The sequence below is a fragment of the Pinus tabuliformis genome, chromosome 7 (assembly GCF_031772625.1).
Source record: "Pinus tabuliformis cultivar Carrire ecotype Pingquan chromosome 7, CPIR1, whole genome shotgun sequence".
Classification (NCBI taxonomy): Eukaryota; Viridiplantae; Streptophyta; class Pinopsida; order Pinales; family Pinaceae; genus Pinus; species Pinus tabuliformis.
This window is the reverse complement of record NC_142293.1, coordinates 1821443155-1821465808: the sequence shown is the minus strand read 5'-3', so window position 1 is coordinate 1821465808 and position 22654 is coordinate 1821443155. Positions and strand designations below refer to the sequence as shown.

The following is a 22654-nucleotide window of genomic DNA, read 5'->3' as shown; positions in this document are numbered from 1 at the left end:
GGTGTTATGTGCATGTTGGATATGCAGTGTTGTGTACATATTGTACTATGTTCATGATGGATATGCGGTGTTGTGTGCATATGGTGCTATGCACATGTTGGATATGCAATGTTGTGTACATAGGGTGCTATGTACATGTTGTATACACAATGTTATGTACATATGGTGTTGTGTGTATGTTGTACATATGATGATATGTACATACGGTGTTGTGCATGATTGGACAAGTGGTGTTGTGAGCATTTATTGTCATATACATTTTGTAGATATGGTGTTGTGTGCATGTCGTGTCGTGGACATGTCGTGCATGTGATCTTGTGTACATGTGGTGTCATGTACATGTCACGCATGTAGTACTGTGTACATGTGGTATTATGTACACATTGTACAAGTGGTGCAGTGTACATGTGGTGTTGTGTACATGTTGTGTAGGTGGTGTCATGTACATGTGATGTTGTGCACATGTTGTATAGGTGGTGTGGTGTATAGGTGGTGTGGTGTATAGTTGGTACTGTGTACATGGTACTAGTATACATTTGGTATTTTGTGCACATCATACATGTTGTGTTAAGGGCATGTAGTACTATGTATGCACATGTGTAGTTGGGGTATCGTGACACGTGTATCTGTTATGTTGTACTCTATGTACATATATGTATTGTGTTGTACACTAGATGTAGGCCTATTTATTCTGTGGCGGTGTACACTAGATGTGGGCATATGTATTGTGTTGTGTTGTACATTTGGTGTAGGTGCATGTATTGCATGGTGTTATATATCATGTGTGGTTATATGTGTGTGATGAAAAACATGTGTATGTGTACATGGTTGAGGTGAAGGCACTGGGTGTTTGTTAGGTACAAAAACTCATATGGAGTGTGTACGGAATAAGGACAAAGGTAGAAGCTAAGGATTGATTAAAGGATAATTACCAGTATTTTACTTCAATTTTATTATGCGCGTGAGTTATGATTATGGTCCATGATGATTAAATGTGATATATTGTTATGGTTTATGATGATTACATGTGATCTATGATTATGCTTTATGAATATTACCTATAATCTATGATTCTTGTTTATGATGGTGACATGTGATTTACGATTTTGATCTATGATGGTTGTGTTTTGAGCTAACCTATTGTGATATTTTTATACACAATGATCTCATCAAAGATTCTAGTTTGACTTGTGACAGGAAGTAAAGAAGATTGAAAGTGTACCTTATTAATGAGCTACCAATGAGGTATGATGTGAATTTATTCCAATTTATTTTCAATCTAATGGAAATTATGTGCTTGGAAGAGGAATCCATGAACATGCCTAGTTGGGTGGTTAAAATCGAGTACAAGCATTATCAACAACACCAAAGGAATTAGAACATGCAATAGTATGTTGGTAAAGAACTTTAGGAGCATGGCCAATATGGGACACTTGTAACCAATAGTGACCATTGATTGCCATGAGCATGCTATTACTGGTATCATGGTTGGAGGTAAGTATATGCCATAGTTGTTTGAATTTCTGACGCTAGAAAGTCATTCCAAGGGATGTATTTCCTGAGATAGGGGATGTCGGGGAACTTGTAAGGTGAGTTACTGCATGAAAGTGGGTGATCAGATTGCACGAGGGGCTGTGTAGCAGAGAAGGGAAGGTCGGGGATATATTTATTTTGGTCATGGGCATTGGCAGATGGAATTAGATGCACATTGGGAGTGCACCTTTGAACAATGAGTTGGAAACGATTCACTGAGAGGAAAAGTGGTGCATGATTATAGCACTAGACATTGGATGAAACTTTGACTGTGACATTGGATTTTAGACTTCCTCAGAAGGAGGTGAATCTTGTATTACTTTGAGGGTGGAGGTGTGAACCTCTAGATTACCTTGTTGATTGATACATGCATCATATCATTTTCTTTGCTCGTTTAGAAAATTTGCATATGTGTGTATGTGGTTATTGAAAATATCATAAAGAGCTATTGTAAATATCATGGTGTGGGTGTTCATTTTAGTTTATTATGGCTAAGGAGATTGGAAAGGGTAGTGGAAAAGACATCAAAAGGAAAAAATAAGATTTTGGCACAATTATAAGTAGGGGAAAAGTAAGGTGAAAGGTCATAGGTTGCATGTGAGGAGGAAATGGAGGGGAAATAATGGAAAATGAAGAAAATAGAGGCCTCATTCATAAAAAGGCTTCTAAGGATCAGTTGGTAAGCTCTTGGCTCAAGATTTTTCTTAGATTTTGGAGCAAGGAAGGGAAAGTAAACAAAGGAAAGGACAAGGAAAGGAAAGGAAGGAAAGAAAGGATCAAAGAAGGAAGAGTAGGACCAAGCAGTTTTACCATGAATACTTGCAAGTAACAAATTACATGTGTGATTTCCTAGTTTGTTTTGACATGCATGGATTTGCATGTTAGTGTATGGTTCTCTTAATATAAGTGGCATGGTTTTACCGGGTTATGCGAGTGGTTTTCAACTTAGCCTTGACTTTTTCCATATGTCATGGTGTGTTGGGATGTTTATCTCAGTTTTGAGCTTTGGATTTCTCGGATGGATTTATAAATTTGCGGCGGAGGTGGTCTCAAAGTTCATTCCCAAAGGCCTAGGAATCCCTTGACCAGTTTTAGAGGGATACATATAAATCCTGAGTGATGAGTCTCGTATTAGGGCCTAGCGATCCAGGTTTGGATTGTGGTAAATCTTGAGAGACTAGTCTCGATTTAGGGCATAGTGATTTCGAGATTGGATTGCGGGAAAGCCCACCACAAAAGAAGATGGAAAATTCATCAAGGAGAGTGATGGAATCCAGATGGAATTCCAAGTTTGGTTCACTTTTGTGACCGAAGCACTCGTTTTGGTGTGATCGCAGTCTGGTGAGGGTATAGGTGGTTTAACCTCTAGATTCCAATTTTTTTTGGATTGGGTTACCAATGAGATGCCACATTCATGCTTGTAATATGGCACGTGGGTAACTAGCAGAAAAAAACATTTGGTTCAGACATGTATATGGTTGGTGGTATGTGGAAGTTGTGAACCTAGTTAGATTTTTCTATCATTAATAAAAGATAACTTCTCTTGCTTTGATAGTTTTTTATATGTGGAATTAATGGTTGTTATCTCAATGTTATTTCCATGGTTTTATCTTGGTTATAAGCATGGTTTATTGACTCATTCATGTCATGGTTATTTCATGTATTTAGTTGTAATTATTAAAATGATGGATGCAAGACCTAATTGATGGTGCAATAGTTCAATGGAGAAGGTGGTGATCCTTCTTTCGATGTTTCATAAGAATTTTCACGCATTCATGCTTTTCCTTGTATCATATACCTGTAGATTGCATTGATGCCAAGTGTTTGACAAAATGTTAGTCTAAGTTGGTGATGGTAAGGCCTAGTCTTGAGGTTTATTTCTGGTTTATTAGTCTTGTCATCATGTGTTTGATGGATTCTAGAAATTATAGCAAGTTTTGTGTAGTGGCCAGAATTCTAGGTTAGAAAATTGCCTTAAATTCCGCAGACACTCACACAAGTTTTTGGGGAAAAGTCTATGGACACAAGCATGAAGGCTTGTGAGAGTGTCCAAAGGTCTCTCGATGTTGGCATACCCATAGCATGACAGTGTCCAAAGATCAAGAGGTCTAAAAGGTTAGTGGGACCAAAGAATAGGATGAGTGAGTGGCTAGGATGTCTCCTATGGATGTTGTTACCAATGTAGAAGGTATGGTTCATGTGCTTCCATCAACTCCATTTATTGAAGGTCACCAAGGAGGTTGAAACGTATAAAAGTAGCCTCTCATGGCATGTTTACCCTAGTTGGCCAGTTACTTGGGAGGAGGGTGTTACATCCTAATTACAAAAATTCAATTACAATATTGAGAAAGGATTTTTTATCAGCCAAATATGAAAAATGAGAGAGTTGAATATGTGGAAATTTTTTTGGGCTATGAGCATGTTAAAGCATCCCATCAACATCATGTTGGATTGCCATAAACATTACCTATTCGAGAGTGGAAATGGGAAAATATTTCAATAGATTTTATTATTAGGCTGTGAATAAGTATAATACAACATGATACCATTATGGTTGTAATTGAAAAGCTCAATGAAGAAGAACACTTCGTTCTAGTAAAATACACTTTTAAGGCTATAAATATTGCATAGATATTTAAGAGGGAAATTTTTATACTTCATGGGGTGTCTAATGTTGTGATTTATGTTAGAGATGCAAAGTTTATCTCCAAATTTTGGAAAGGATTATTTGAAAACATGGGAGCAACGTTAAATTTTAGTACACTTATCATATTCAAATTGATGGTCAAATAGAAAGGACCAATCATATATTAGAGGAAATGTTAAGAATGTATGTGAAAGACAAGAAAACTAAATGGGAGGACTACTTGCATCTAGATGATTTTTCTTACAACAATGGTTATCGCACTTTAAAAATGATTCCTTTTTAAGTTATTTATGGGAAGAAATGATGAAACAAGTAAAATGAAATTTGAACACAACCTAAGATTGTTAGAAAATATATGTAGACTTCAAAATAACTCAGAAATATTTCAATGTGGGAAATCATGTATACTTGAAAGTCAAACATAAGAAGAGTACAGTGAGACGTGGAAACTTTGCTAAGCTATCTCCTAGATATTGTGGACCCTTTGAAATATTAAAGAGAGTTGGACCTATTTCTTGCCAACTAGCCCTACCAACCAAGACTAAGATTCATAATGCTTTTCATGTTTCATTATTGAAAAAGTATGTACATGATCCTTGTCATGCTATTGATTGGCATGTTGTATACTTTGAAACATAGAGATATTTTCTAGAAAAACCAATATGTATTCTAGACTAGAGGGTGTTTACACTCTAGAATAGAGATGTGGTGCAGTTGAAATTTCAATGGAAACATTTCACCCAAGAAAAATCAACCTAGAAGTTGGAGGATGCTCTCAAGGAAGCTTATACCTCTATGGTTTAAATTTTGAAATAGTTGCCAAAACCTTATAGTATTAAATTATTTTATGTTGACAATGACCTAAATTTTATAAAATCATTACAAATTTGAAGCTTATTATAAAACTATTGCCAAACATTTTACATATTGGCTCATTGGCCAGTATTTCTAAATTTTAATAGTTTAGATGACTAAGCAGTTTATGTCAAATTTCTCTCATGACATCAAATAAGTACAACCTCCTAATATCATCAATAATTCTAAAGAGAACATGCTTAAGATATTTGAATTCCCTAATTACATCAATGTGAAAAATATATCAAATCATTCACCAAAATGAATGATTTGATATAGTAATAGAAGGTGGTTTGAGAGACTTGGAATAACTATTTCTAATGGAAAACATAAACCCATAATTAATACTAACACAAAAGTCATTAGTAAATACAAAAAGAATAAGGATGAAATTAAATTCCTAAATGCAACCATTTTTAGTCAAGATATTTGTGTGTATGATATTGTAAAAATATGTTTTTACAATAAATTACTTGAGCTTTTAGTAAGAAGCATCTAACATATTCTCTATTAATTATGAAAAGTATAATCATTTTTATTAGATTTTCAGATAAATTCATATAAATAAAGAACTAATTGGTGAGTTGAAAATTGTTGTTATTGATGTCAAAGATTATCCAAATAAAAGAGAAAATTACAATCTCAAATAACATATTTTCAAACCTTCGCAATTATATGTGGTGCACATCCTAGCTCATAAATTGAATATTGTTTGAAAAACATTGCAATGTTCTTTCTTCAAGTTTGAATTTCAAATTTTTCATACATTGTGTTGAAGATTGAATATTTGATTATATTTTAGTATTAAGATTAATAAAGTGAAAATAATTTAATTTGTATATATCTCTGTCCACATAAAAATGATTTATATTAAAAAATTACACAACACATAATGATTAAAAAATTACGCAACACATAATGATTCTACCCAAAAACAAACATTTAATCTTCACAACTCTTATATGGTCAATTGAAAGTTATAACCGATTTACAATAAATATCAACTTTGGTCTACATCTAGGCCCAATGTACTCATACATCCCAAAATATCTGATAGATAGTGGAGATTCATCATGTCTCTTCAACCTTACATCATCCTCTATATATAACTACATTAATCCTAATTTGAAGCATCTCAAACGTATAGGTAGCTAAATAACGTGATAATATCATGGAACCTTTTTATTAGTCTTTACCTGGGACTCTTAGCAATCGATTGTGCGTTGACTGCGTATTAATCTCTTGTTTGACCAAAAAATATTGTTGTACATCACAACTTTAACCAAAGTTTTCATATTACAAAATAATATAAAATTTATTATGTAATTTTTGATTGGACAATAAAGTTGGGGGTCTTATTGCGCGCTTCGGAGATTTCAAGACATTATGTTGGGGTAAATATAAGATATCCAAAGTTTTCACAGATGAAAAGTTTTTGTTATCCAAAGTTTTACATACATTGTGCTTAGTGCTATCAATAGTGGAAGAAAAAACATTTTCCATGAAAATCATATAAGGGTATGCGCAATGTACATCAGAGCCATATCGGTGGACCGGAATACCCGGTGGAATGTGAAAATTGGAGTGACAATTTTTTATTCTCAAAAGTATTTTAGGGGGAACAAAAATTACTTTAAATTTGAGGTCCAATTACTTAGGGTGCGTGTCATAAATGAGTAGTTTACCAATAAGTAATTTACAAATAAAGATGGAGCAATTTATATAAGTAGTTTGCTAATAAGTAATTTATAGACGAAGATATAAATGTAAGAAAATTCGTAGTGTCAGGTTCTAGTTTTACATTGCTGTTATATATTTGTTAAACTATGTCTTTAATAATTATAAAATTTTGAAAATGTGTTTTATTCATTTTTATTAAAAATGAAAATTTATTGTATATAATTTTGAAAATGTGTTTTATTCATTTTTATTAAAAATGAAAATTTATTGTATATAAGTATATTTGATTTTTTCTTATTCATTATTTTTTTAGTAATAAAATTTTCCATTTTTCCTTATTTAATATTAATGTGTATATGTGAAATAAACAATTATATATAACCAAACATGCTTTAAATGGCATGTAAAGATACAAAAATTAAATTCTATAATTACATATATTTTAAGATAGTGTGATTTAACATATATGTCATGTTATTCTATAGTGTTTAATTGCAAATCAAGTCTTGAAGTAAATTAAAATATCATTCATTATTATTTTATTTTTAGGTGTTGTCCTTCTCTAATTGACATAACTTTATGTTTGGAGCATCACTTTTATAAATTGTGGTGCTTTTCAAGAATCACTTAAATCTCAATATATTTTTGGTGCTATAGGACCAAACTAATATATCTCTCAATTATTATGCAAAATGAGAATTTATTGTATATGTATACATTTGATAACAATAGTTGATCTTTTTCTATCCATTATTTTTACCATTAGTAAGCGGAAGAAATATGGTTGATCCTCAAGGTTTAGGAAATTTATTTCCTATTTTAACATCAATGTGAATATGTGAAATAAATAATTATAAATAACCAAGCATATTTTAAATGGCATACAAAGATGCAAAAATTAAATTTGATAATTACATATATTTTAAGATAACATAGTTTAACATATAGGTCATGTTATTATTATATAATGTTTCATTGCAAATCAAGTCTTAAAATAAATTAAAATATCATTCATTATTAGTTTGTCCCAAGTTTTTGCTACCTATTCTCCGTGTCGTCTGTGTCATGCATGCAGTGTCCTCCATCCTCCTCCATCCTGCAAGTGCCAGCGGTTTGCAGAGGCGTCCACGGTGCTCTACAAATGCCTTGTCCGGAGTGTGGAGTAAGTTTAGAGCAGAGGGTGTCGAGTAGAGCTTCACCTTTACAACTTGTAAGTTCCCAGATGGAACGAAGCATTCGCCATTTAATGTAATATTCACCATAAAAAAATGTTGAATTTCTACAAACGTTTAGCATGGTTATTTGATGGCATGTAACTCTTTGCACTATTCCCTTTGTCTATTCATGGTAATAGTTTTGCTTCTATCACTCAATAGTTTTGCTTCTATCACTCAAGCTTTCACTATATAAAATGGTTTTTCTGATTTCATATTTAAGGTTTGTCCATATGCTTCTATTTCTAACCTTCTATCATAGCAGACAATGTATCAAACATTCCAAAATCCCGAGCCTTTTGCGGTAAATAATATCATCTTTCTATTTCGAAAAGAGTTATTATTGACAATATGGATTATTAACCTTTGCAAGCCCCACTATGAACGGAAAATCTCTTTTATTCTGAAATTTGGGGGTAAACCACTAAATAGGCAAAGATCCCTGTACAACCTGCATTTATAGATTTCTAGATTCACAAAGAAAATATCATGCAATTTAAATAGAATTATGAATGTTTTGTAAAGATGCAAACATTTCTACTGCAGAATGAATTTACATGTGTCTAGCTTCAAAATCTCGCCTTTTTATCTTAAGGAAACGAATACAATCGGGCGAATTCTGTAAATTTGTTATATTTATCTCAAAATAAACCTCGTTTTCGGTAAGAATGCAAGTATTCTTACGAGCGGCTTCGTGGATATGGAGATTACAGTTTGAAGATTTCATGGATTTAGCTTGAAACAAATATTATATTTAGGCAATTGCAATAAGTTTACGAACTTTATTTCAAAATGACCAAATGCATAACAAAATTCGCCACAAGTTGTAGTAATCCTTGAACCAACTAAAACTCAATCTTATATTACACAAAGATAAACATATGAATAATAATTAGTTACCCTGAGTATTCCATGGAAAAGTGGTGAGCAGAGTCTGGAACAGTAGTGTGCCTTTGAGTTCTTTAACTACCCATGGATCATTGTCACAATTTTCATATGTCATCTATTTACCTGAATTCAAAATATGCAATATTGGGAACTAACATAACCCTAACTAACTATAACTCGCACTAACCAATCAACATTCACGTTAGGCGGCTAATAATATTTCAATTGTCTAACACACAAGATCGAAGGTCCCAAAAGGTGCAGAGTGGAAGCTGAGCGTACTAAGATGTGGATTTCTTGTGATTTTAATCGCTTTCTTAGCATGTCTCCTCTTCTTTTGCACCTGCCAGCTAGGCCCATAACATTTCCAGTTTTGTAAATCCCTTTCTTAGCATGTCTCCTCTTCTTCTGCACCTGTCTGCTAGGCCCATAACATTTCCAGTTTTGTAAATCGGTTTCTTAGCATGTCTCCTCTTCTTGTGCACGTGTCTGGCCTATAACATTTCCATTTTTGTAAAGTCGATATACCTGTTTTCATTTGTCGTTTCAGTCTGTGTTAGAGTTTACATTTTTATAATATTAAAGTAATATTAAAGTTAGATGATTAATTTTTATTTTCCTGATTATTTGTATTATATATATATATATATATATATATCTTTTAATGTTTTCTGAAAAAATCTTTTTTATCACAAATATACATTACTCTTTGTCTAATATTTTTAACCTCTCATATTTCGAAAACGTTTTTTTGGAAAAGCTCTGCAACATGAGGAAACTTTGGATAACAAAAAATTTTCATCTGCGAAAATTTAAAAACACTACTCAATTAAATAGATTTAAAAAAATTGGACGAGACTAGTAGAAAAGAGAATGTGGTGGTGATATCTATATAGAGTAGTTATACCAAAAAAAAAACAAAAACATGCTACTAGTATATATGTACCTGCTTAGATCTAAAAAGAATGAAATATCAATATATAGTAGATGAGATATGTAATGAGTGTACTAAGATTGTCCAATATTTTGCATCCATCTTTTGTTGTTAGTGTTAAGTACTAAAAATTCAATATTATTACCCCATACACCAACTTGCTATAGAGAGAGATAACCTCATTTTAGCCCTTTTAAGCTTGTAGCTGACGTGAATAAAGTATAATAACAGAAGAAGTGATTCCATCCTTTGTTCTAAATGGAAAGATAATACAAAGAGAAATTAAATAAAGTTGTTATAGGAAGTTCAAGGGAGGTATAACATACTCTAATAAAGAAGTAAAACATACATGTAAATATTTATGTAGCATCGAATTACTACCTAAGAATGTTGTACAAGAGGAGGAAACACCGATGCACAATAGGCACTCATTAAATAAAATCAAATAAGGAAGGTGTAAAGATTGAATGTTTAAGTATTTACTTGGTGGTGAATCTTATATTATAGTATACAAATAGAAAAATGCAAAAATTTTCAGTCTTATATTCAAGCATATACATGTAGTAGTCTAGCTCTCTAAAAAAAAGTAGTAACATTTAAATTATGTTTAATTGTGTAAGGATAGAATTAAGAAGATAATGTCTAAGAAATACAACAAAGAAACTAAAAAACTACCATGTATTTAAAATTGTATCAAAAATAAATATGTAGAACTGCATGTGCTCATGGTGTGTACTACTAAAATGTACTTTCAATATTTGAAATTCCATTGCTACTTCAAACCAATTTTTACATATTTATTTCAGTTTTCTACCTTGTTCACGTTCAAATAGAAACATGTATTTATGTTTTCAGTGTTTTACCTCGTTCACGTTAAAGAGGAAATATTTATTTATGCATTTCAGTGTTTAACTTGGTTCACGTTGAAGCTGAAATATTTATGGAAATTAAATTTATATTAGTTATTAAGCTGAAATATTTATTTTTTACAAGGATAGAAAACGTGAAAACTAGTCTGCTTATGAGAAAAGGAACATTATCCTAAATAATTATACAACAATGGTGCATAATAATATGTTCCACTCAAACATGAGTGGTAAAGAGTAATGTTCAAAATTAAATATAGTTCATACCTTGTTCAACTAAAAGTCTTGAACTACACCAATAGTTTCCCGTATTCGTAAAAATATGATAGGAATTCAAAATATGTATAATTATAGTTATTAAAAAATTAAATATAGTAACGAAGGCACAAAGGAATGGAAAAATTATACGTATTAAATTTTATGTGAATTAAATATCACGTACTGTTAATGTAAGTGAAAATGAGAAGAAATAATATTATAGAACTATACACATATATTTATGTATCTAAATAAATAAAAGTATACAAATGACATCGTTACAAAGATACGAAAATAAAATAGTTATCAAGTAAATAAACTAACTAATGGTGAGTGTTAGGAGGAGACATTAATGATAGTGAAGAGCTTTGTAATAAAATTAAATAAAAAGAAAAAAAAATGTCTTGAAATTAGATAGGAGTATTGTAGTGTTGGAATGGAGAGTAGAGACATTACATATGGTATCAGAGTGGTAGGTTCAATATTGAGGTCTATGGGCCAACCTATAGCTGGAAGATAAGAATGACTTAGGTGTGAATAGGAGGTGAATTATCACCTTCCACTACATAATTGTTGGAAGGAATAGAAGATTGGAATACTTTAACTAACTAGTAGTAAACCAATTCATAAGAAGGTTGAGGAAGAGAGATATTAGTAACATAATATTTTCTAGAGTTATAGCTAGGATATGAGTTGTATTAAGGTCTGAATAACAAAATAGAATAAAAACCAATTACATTAAAAGCTCGAGTGTATATGTATATTCTAAAAGACCCCTAGTAAGGTGAGATGCAATACAGAAAGTTAAATTAACAAAAGACACCGTAATAAAACACTACTCAATTAAATAGATTTAAAGAAATTGGACGAGGCTAGTAGAAAAGAGAATGTGGTGGTGATATCTATATAGAGTAGTTATACCAAAAAAAAACAAAAACATGCTACTAGTATATTGCTTAGATCTAAAAAGAATGAAATATCAATATATAGTAGATGAGATATGTAATGAGTGTACTAAGATTGTCCAATATTTTGCATCGATCTTTTGTTGTTAGTGTTAAGTACTAAAAATTCAATATTATTACCCCATACACCAACTTGCTATAGAGAGAGATAACCTCATTTTAGCCCTTTTAAGCTTGTAGCTGACGTGAATAAAGTATAATAACAGAAGAAGTGATTCCATCCTCTGTTCTAAATGGAAATATAATACAAAGAGAAATTAAATAAAGTTGTTATAGGAAGTTCAAGGGAGGTATAACATACTCTAATAAAGAAGTAAAACATACATGTAAATATTTCTGTAGCATCGAACTACTACCTAAGAATGTTGTACAAGAGGAAACACCGATGCAGAATAGGCACTCATTAAATAAAATAAAATAAGGAAGGTGTAAATATTGAATGTTTAAGTATTTACTTGGTGGTGAATCTTATATTATAGTATACAAATAGAAAAATGCAAAAATTGTCAGTCTTATATTCAAGCATATACATGTAGTAATCTAGCTCTCTAAAAATAAAAGTAGTAATATTTAAATTGTGTTTAATTGTGTAAGGATAGAATTAAGAAGATAACATTCAAGAAATGCAACAAAGAAACTAAAGAACTACCATGTATTTAAAATTGTATCGAAAGTAAAGATGTAGAACTGCACGTACTCATGGTGTGTACTACTATTTTGTTATAGAAAGGGATACAATGGAAGGGAAATGTAGACCATATCTTTGTAAAAGACTTGGGTAATTATTATAAGGTAATAAATCACAGAAGGTGGTACAACAACATTATAATAAAGTGCTCCATACAAACAAATTGTTCAAAAGAAATCATGTATTCAATAGGAAGAATCATTTAGCAAAAATGGCATATTGTAAGAACATACCCAGGAGTAGATATATGTAAATATATATAGGTTTATGTGTGTATAATAATATAAGAAGGATTTTATCCTAGGGATGAGGGGCATGCAATGCATACACAAAAACACAAGATGTTGTAAGGTATAAAGATACGAGCAGAGAATGGCTTAACTAGGAATTAAGAACCAATATCTTGCAAATATGGCTTAACTAGGAATTAAGAACCAATATCTTGCAAATATGGTGTACCACAATACAATAGTTTTCTTGAGCCTATTGAATACTAAACGAGGAAAAACTAAAACAATTCTATCAAGAAAATAGAGGCTAACAACATAACTGAAGCTCCAAAAAACTAAAGGTTATACCCTTATGGCAAAAAATGAAAGCACATAACCAGCATTGTATATCATGTGAAATTAATTAATATTTTTACAGGGTTGTATGTCATGTGAAATTAATTAATATTTTTACACATACATCAATTTTTACAGGGTTGTATATCATGTGAAATTAATTAATATTTTTACAAATACATCATTAATTAATACTGTATTACAACAATTTACATTAATGAGATTCATAACGAGCGTTGTATATCATGTGAAATTAATTAATATTTTTACAGGGTTGTATATCATGTGAAATTAATTAATATTTTTACAAATACATCTACTGATAACTAGCTATGATGAGAGAGCTTTCCTAATCAATGGACAGCGTCCGTTATTAATTTCTGGCTCTGGCGTTATTGTTAACATCATTATTAGATAAGTTTACATAATAATAATAATAAATTAATAATAAAAAATATAAATAATTTTATGTGTATATATATTAACATAATTTGTTTGGTAGAGTTTGATCTTGCATAGAAGTTGTTCACTAAAAAAATGAAATATACATACCTACTTATACACAAAACACACATGAACATTGATACCTCTATATGCATAAATGAGCATCTAAATACTTTAGTCCTTTTACATCTAGATTAAACATACTACATTTTGAGTTTGAAATTGATAGATTATTTTACTTTTTAATGTTGATTTCAGTTTAAAAGATTATAAGCCTTATTTTTCATTAAATTCTAAAATATTTTTAAAATTTGCAAAGCTATCATCTAAACATATAGATTAATCAAGCAAATCATTTCTTAGTTGTTCAAATAGAATTTCAAATATTACATAGACTTAACCATAAATATCTATTTATGAAATTTTGATGTAAAATTGGAAAATTCCACTGACATTAATAAATTGCACATTTAAAAATTTATTTTAATATTTTGTTTTTTAAAACACACTCTTATAAATTATTCAATAATTTCTAATTAAATAGTTTTATGTGATTGTACACTTCGAACATGAATATTTCTTTCAAAGTGAAACATGGTGGATAAAAAAATAACCATATATGAAATAGACTCGTTATATAATACTTGTTATATAATACCTGTCAATGGAGCACATCATGTTGCATATTGTTCGGAATAGAATAGAGATATCAACCAGTGAAAAGGGTGATCCCGGAGTAATAGATAGTTAATCACAGAGTAATAGGTAGTTAATTATCTGGTAGGAAAAATGAGTTCGGATGACGCTACCATGTCAGAGGCTAAAACAAAATCCATAGGTTTCTAATAACACCCAATTGCATATCAAATTCCGGTCGATTTGATAGCTCTAGTTAAACTATTTAAGTTCCATTTCAAATCCCATTTCAAATCGGACAGTATACAATCCATTTGTGTTGTCCTTGCACATTATACAATCCATTTCTGTTGTCCTTGCACACCTCGGCAGGGACTACCACCACGGCAGTGGCTCCTTGTTCATAATGGTTTGCCCACCAATAACCATTGTTGATGATTTTCCTCAACCACCAAGTTCGCCACCATTTTAAGTCAACTATGTGTGTACACGTAAATGAGATCCGTTCAACTATTATATTTAATGATGGACTTAAGTAGGAGAATGTATGATGAAAATGATTGTAATTCAAAGTTATTAAATTTGTTCAATATCGTATAATATCAACGATTACAAACGATAGAACATGGTTAGGATATTTTAAGTCCTTGATTACAACTTGGCTATGTGAAAACTCTACACTAAGAGTGTGGACGATAGCTACACAGTGAGGGCTCACATATCTGTGTGGGGTGAGTGAAAGAAAGTTTTGTTGCATGGTCAAAATGTTATTTTGCTAAAATTTATCACTGTAACAATTGCGAATTGAGGTTGGAAAATTTCAAGAGGAAGACACTAGGAAAAATTCTAGAGGAAGACACCAAATTTAGAATATTATTTTTAGCTAAAAATGAGCTAAAAATTCAGATTATTAGATAAAAATATTACTAATTATTAGATAAAAATATTACTAACAACGTATTAAGCATGCCCCATCTTCAAATAAACAAATGGATGGCCCTAACAACTATAATTTTTTCGCAATTAAAAACAACCCTTCAACACAGACAAAGATTCCTGAAAATAAAATTGAAATGGAACTAATACATTAAACGGTGGAAACTAACAATCGTAAACGACGCGCTGAAGTTCCACCGACACACCAGCAAAATTGATCGTCTCACTCACAAAATCACCGACGATGACGATAATAATCGCGACGTCGATCTTCATCGTGCGCAAAGGATGACCTACTCCTCTCTCTGTCAAATTGCAACTTTAGCGAAGGCGAATCTCTGTCATTCGTATCAAACTTATACCCTTGTAAAGCTTCCATGGCAGTTGCAGCACACTTAGGGTTATCAAATTCCACAAAACACAGAACAACGACAGCACTCGCCGCTTCTCCTTCTCCACCTCCATGAGATTTTTTGGATTCCTTGGGCTTTTTAACAACCCTCACTTCTTTGAAACCGCGGAATGGGCGAAATATGTGAGCCGCTTCTCTACTAGTGCAATCACTTGGAACACCCATCACAAACAGTGTGTTGGATGCATCTTCTGGTAGATATTGAACATCATCCACAGACCGCCTCCTCCCAATTAAAGGGTCGAGTCGATGGCTATCAGACCTGAAATTAAACCCGTCATCTACTGTTAACCTATTTGAAGATGTAAGCGGCCCAGTCTGCGAAACAAATCGATGATCATCAAGGAGTGGAATAGGAGGATGAACATCATCATCCAATAAGCGAACCCCTACTCTGTCACCAACTTTTTCAGCGAGCCTGAGGTCTTCCCTAGGGTTAACGTAAACACCAGACAATGACCGATCACGAGTATAGTCATATTCATAATCATTGCGAGGCCGCTTGGCTAGTACGGACCTCTGCCAGTCCCTTTCTCTCTCAGCTCCTGCCGTTCCGAATCTTGCGTACTCCATGTTTCTCTCTCTTATTGCCCCAACAGAAGCAAAGACCCGTTGCCATCTAATAGAATACCACAAGCCCAAAAATAGCTCGAAACAAACGCCTTTGTTACCAAAACCCAACGCTTCCGTGGAATTAACGTTGTAGATGTATTCATATAGGGACTATGGAGCGCAAATATACATATATTTTAATGTGCCCAGGTATTATGGTCGGCCTCTTTTAATTGTGATATTGTGGCGGTCACAAGCCGAACACTATCGTGCATCAACGGTCTTCTTTAAATGTTTGAATCTCAAAATTGGGGTTTTATTTAAGTGATTGGGGTCTTGTTGGTTCTCCTATTCACCGCCATTCAATTTCACGGGATATACTTAATCTCTCTTGATAAATCTCAAGAAGTGGACTCTCTCATTACATAAAAGATTAAATTATTAAGTTTCCAATATATTTGACTGACCCACAACTAAATTAATTACCAAATTACCATTTCATCTTGACCAAAAAAAAATTATCTTAAACTTTGAAACTAACCGTTCTTATTCTTATTAAAGCCTCACTTGTATTTGGAACCTAAAAGATTGCTGGAGATTCTGTTTACCAGGATCTCGCTAAGTTCTTCGGCCCCTTATTACGGCATAACATTTCATTTTCTATCTCTCACATTAGGGTTTTTCGAAAAATTACTCCCTTTTCTTTGCATGTCTACCAAAGCTTTACAAACAGTTTTTTCGAGGCAGGAAACTATCTCCTTTTGCAAGTGTCTTATAGTTTTTTATAAAGTTCTTTAGAACTATTTATTATAAAATATTGAACAAATATTATAATTTGATTTTTGAGAAAGCTTTACAAATAATTTTTTTGGAGAGAGGGAACTACCTCCTTTTCTTGTAAGTATAGTATTTTATAAAGCTGGGAAAATATTTATTATGAAATAGGAACAAATATTATATGTAAAATGTATTTTTTTGGTGTAAAATTGGTGAAGAAATAGTAAATAAATATTATATGTAAAGTGGAATGAAGAGAAATATTTATTACAAAATATAAATAAATCTAAATAGATTTAGTGCAATTTTCTATAAGTGTTTTTATTCTATTCATTTCTTTTCCGTAGATATCATTAATGTTGGATTTAACCCATCATATTAAAGCAATAATTTTAATTTCAAAATTAAATTTAACAGGTTATAATAAAAATTATATTTTCAACTTCAAATTGCCATTTTTTCACTACTTTATAGTATTGTTACCTTTTTTTTTTCTCTACTTCATATTATTGTTACTTACTCTTGTGCTACTAATTTTCAAGGGACTAGAATACCCATTATGGAAAATTTGATTTAACACATTATGATAAAAGTTATATTTTCAACTTTTATAGTTATTGTGTGTCTACTCTAACATTATTAGGATTACCTCACTCTTATGCTATCTAACACTCAAACATTAAATTTGTGTTAATTATTAAATTTTATGAAGTCATTCTTACTCTTCCCTCCTTTAGATTTGAACATATGACCTCTTATGAGGAAACACGTGTTCTTAATCATTAGGCCCACTCAAGGATGTTAATTATCATTCTTATTATCTTTATAGTCATAAAATTAATAAAATTAAAATTGTAATTTATTAAATTCTAATTTTATGTGTCCTTGCCATAATTTCTTATACGTATGTTACTAACCATTTTTACATTTATGACTATAAGACAATGAAATGGCAGTTACAATTTACTATCAATGATTCTATCACTATCCATTTTTGGTATAATGTATTGGTTGAGATAACCTATTACTTAAATGAATTTATCATTATCCATTTTTCACTATAATGTTATCCTTGAGACGAGGAGTAAATATGGAAAACTTATTTCCATTATTAAATGGGAGTTAAATTGATTTAATTTAATTTTAATAATATAATAATCATATAATTCCCACATGGTGTAGAGTGGTTGGTTACAAGGTGTTTTTCTAAGCGAAAATGTGACCGGTTTGAAACCTTGTGGCCACAAATCCAACCATGTCTATGGGTTGGTGTGGCCCAAATCAATTGTGATCCCTATGTGATTTGACAACTTAGATGCCCTTTGAGTCGTGGTCTCTCACACCACAAGTTAGTTTCACCCATTTACACACAAACTAACAATTAAACAAAAAACATGACAATCACATTTTTTTAAAATCGAATTATTATTTTAGATTTAAGACTTCTGTGGTTAATATCTTCTAACCACAGAAGTCTTAAATAAAAAATCATTTCCCTATGCGGAGGGGATACACGAATTATTGTTACCTATTATAGTTTTGATTATCATGAAATTATTTTTTAAACTTTATTACCTTCTCATACATTACCTATTTATCCTTCATGGAAGAAATTCTCATGGTGTGGACTCATATAATGTTGGCATGGTAGTGCGACGTGTACTAGACATGGTTGCAACATGATAGTATTGTGATGAAATGGATCCTACATTGTCACACACCCTCCCACCAAGTTGGGCCACTCTCACGTTGTGGATGTGGATACCTAAAAATTTACCCAATCTGCAAGATCTATTATCAAGATGGGGTAACAATGTTTTTCCTTTCACAACCTCCTTGAAGTCTGAAACCAACACCACCATCATGTTTTCCTCATCAACATATTTTCAGACATAAATTTTTTCTATAAATCCAGTGCCTTGATTGAGAGTTATTCCCATTAGAGGGTCTCCTTATTAATCCCCACCACATGTTCTAGATCTGATATGAAAATATAAGACAATGCAAATAAACACAAGAAATAACAAGATCTAATTATAGATGAAAATGCTTCTCTTTATTAATATCAAACCCTTAAGGTAGGGCAACACCATACATTCACTCCTTAAGGAAGGAGAACACTCCACAAGCCATATTCCTATTCATACAATATCCCTTGACACCATTCCTTCATGTGGAGTCTCTAGCCTCTATATAGGCCTCATACATACAACACCATGGGTCGTTACCATGGTTACCTCATACCATAGAACTAATACCATGGGCCCATTACATTATTACTAACTACTTGTGGTCCCTTACATGATATGGGTTAACCACCTTATTTATTACTATGGCCCATCTCGTTATTACATTATTACCTTGGGTACCTCCCTTTGTACACCATATTACCCCGCTAGGTATATAACATTCCACCCCCCCTTAGCATGTTTCATCCCTAAAACATGGGAAGAACACAAATAATAAGATCTACTCAAAAGAGTAGTCCACTGGTACCATGCACGTGCATCTAGCCATCCAAGAGAAAGGTGAACCCTCGATCTCGCTGGTGCTTCGCTCGCTTGAGATGGAAGTTGACCATAGTAGCTCTTCTGTGTTGATGTGTAGTAGGTGGATCGTCACTCCTCTCTATCTGTCCTATGGGGGTCGTTGTCCTTGTGGCTAATTGGTTGTCATCTTGATGGTTGTTGTCTTGCGGGGTGATGTGGGTGATGATATGTTGAAGTTTTAACCCGCGATGTTTGTTTCTTTAATTCACCCCTTACTAGAGCGTGACTGTTATGTTGTGGTGCCTGCTGTGGTGTCTTATATTCCAATATTACTTCCACCACTGAGCCGTCATCTGATGTATTAGCAGCTGTAACCTTTTCGGCTTCAACCTCTATTTGTGTTCGATTTTCGACCATCAACTGCTCATCATCTAATATGTCAGTCCCTGGAACATCTTCCACGTCAATCTCTATGGACTCTACCTGTTTATTGATGGAAATATCCTGTAATGTAATTTTCTTCCTTTTATACCAAAGCTTCAAGAATTTCTTCTGCACATTAATATTGATAGTACCCACTCATTCCATCCAAGGATATCCCAAAAGAAAATCTATATTATCCATCTCTAAAGTATAGAAATCACCATGCAACACATACTTATCCATAGAAATCTTCAAATCCTTATACACTTGAACATTCTCATCATCCACCTGTGTGTGTTCAATGTGTTTTGCTCGAATTTGCAATTTTTTTGCCAAATTAACATTGATAAAATTATGCTTGCAACTAGGATTTATAGAAACAATGATCTTCTCCTTCTGAATCAATCCATGAACCTATAATAAGGAGATATGAGCAGAAAATAGCCCTTTATGTTTCTTGGTTTCCTTATTTCCTGTAAAAATAAAATCTTTGCTAAGCTGTGTCTCTCTGTGTGAGCTTATCCACAATATTAGCTTTATGGTCAAAGTGGTCCATAAGAGCTTTTGTGAATGTGTCCCAAATCAAGGGCCTTCGATAGTAACGTTGATGCCATTGCCACCATTGTTGTATTTCATTGTCCAAGTAAATTGTTCCCATACTTAGCTGAGTCTCATCATCCATGATGTAAAGAAATATAAAAAAATTCTCCATTCGTTCTCGCCATTTCGCTAGATGAGAGCCATCAAATTTATAGAAGTCCCTCGAATTCTGATCTAGGCCCACCATCACAAAAAAAATTGCCGAAAATTTGAAATGGCCACAATTTCGTCAATATTGCTCAGAATCCCTATTATGACCTATTTTTGGAAATGAAACAACCATTCTGAATCTACCCATGTGATAGAAATCCTGATCCAGGCACTAGAATTTCAGATCTACGCTGCAACTCTGCCGTCGTCACCCAAAATTTTTGAGAAAAGAGTTGATTTTAAATCAGCGATATCTCCCTCATCCAGACTCCGATTCAACTGATTTTTCTTTTGAAATCGGGTATTTTTTCACAAAGAATTCCGATCTACAATCATATTTTGTAGATCTTGCACCAGGACGTCCAGATCCATGCCACAAACTCTCTGCCCCAAAAAATTGTCTACAACACCACTGATTTTTAGATCAGCGATATCTCCTTCATCCGGACTCCAATTCGATCGATTTTTTTGAAATCAGGTATTTTTTCACATAGAATCTAGATCTACAATTATATTTTGCAGATCTTACATCAAAATGTGTATATCTGATCTGCAAATTGCCGCCCCCGAAAAACTGCAAAAAATAAAAACAATTCTCCACTTTTGCCCAAGAAAGTGCTCTCATGCCACTTGTTATAGATCTGATATGAAAATATAAGACAATGCATATAAACCCAAGAAATAACAAGATCTAATTGTAGATGAAAATACTTCTCTTTATTAATATCAAACCCTTAAGGTAGGGCACCACCATACATTCACTCCTTAAGGAAGGAGAACACTCCACAAGCCATACGCCTATTCATAAAATATCTCTTGACACCATTCCTTCATGTGGAGTCTCTAGCCTCTATATAGGCCTCATACATACAACACCATGGGTCATTACCATGGTTACCTCATACCATAGAACTAATACCATGGGCCCATTACATTATTACTAACTACTTGTGGTCCCTTACATGATATGGGTTAACCACCTTATTTATTATATGGCCCATCTCATTATTACATTATTACCTTGGGTACCTCCCTTTGTACCCCATATTCCCCCCCCTAGGTATATAACACCACATCAATGTATGTCACCATGTTGTGTTGCATAGTGGAATGCATGGCTCAACCACATCAACTATGAACTAACATGGTTGCTACCAATTCCTCGTACCATAACTCTTCCACACACCATGCCGTTCCTTTGGAAAACTACTCTAGGTCAACTCTCGTGACGCAAGAGAACATCAAATTCTTCATGTATTTTGCTAAAAAGATTCCCATTTGTGGCCTCCATCTACAACAACTCTTTCTAAATAAACATTGCAACACTTTGTCTGGTTTTGTCACCCACAATGACATGGTCCTAGGCCACATAGACTCTATGTTGGTGGCACGTATTGCATCAAAACCTTGTGCACCATAGGTCATCTACCACATACCATGCCATATCACTTATCCTTCGAGTGTCTAATTAATGTCATCCTAACATCATGGTGATGTCATGCTGCCACGTGCCACCCCCAACAGTGTGACATAATGCTCAAGAATGTATTATTTAACCATCCTACTAGGTTGATTCATCCTATTATGTGTCACACCATGTAGGCACCATGTCATCCCTGTGTAAACATTATTATACATGCAATATCCATGTATCCCTTTCCAATAGACGTAGCACCTACCACCTCAACCCCTTGCTAGGGGGTCCCGCAAGTCTAGACCCTTCATGGGAGTTAAACAATTCATGTTATAATCAACATGATTTCCATGGTATGAATTCCAACATTAAATACTGTCACCATTACGACTTCCCAGGATGCTTATGTCATTGTCTCACCTCTGTGACACAACACTATAGCACCACAATGAGACGTCAAGCCACATGGGTGCACTGCGATGATAAAATTCATGATAATTGATGGCGAAAAATATATCTCACACCTTCTATCAATAGCGATTAGACCATTATACACCAGTAGACTAGGAAGGCACTACACAACATAAGTATTTGCAACATGTGATGGAAAATAATATCTTTGTGCCCTTCATCAATGATGCTCATTCCCTAAGATTATAGGGTGTACCACCTAGCACTGGAGGCACGAAATGACATGAAACTTCACATCATGAAACAAGGATATTCC

The 22654-nt window shown here is 32.9% G+C and overlaps 1 protein-coding gene across 1 annotated transcript; it reads right to left on the bottom strand.

Moving 5' to 3' along the window:
- Positions 1 to 15345: 15345 nt before the first annotated feature.
- On the bottom strand, positions 15346 to 16095 carry LOC149255666 (uncharacterized). The gene has a single exon (XM_089455106.1). The coding sequence runs from the start codon at positions 16093 to 16095 to the stop codon at positions 15346 to 15348; it is 750 nt and encodes a 249-aa protein (XP_089311232.1).
- Positions 16096 to 22654: the final 6559 nt, after the last annotated feature.

Bases quoted from the DNA above. Each gene is read 5' to 3' on its own strand.
- LOC149255666 (XM_089455106.1), bottom strand. From the start codon at position 16,095: ATGGAGTACGCAAGATTCGGAACGGCAGGAGCTGAGAGAGAAAGGGAC.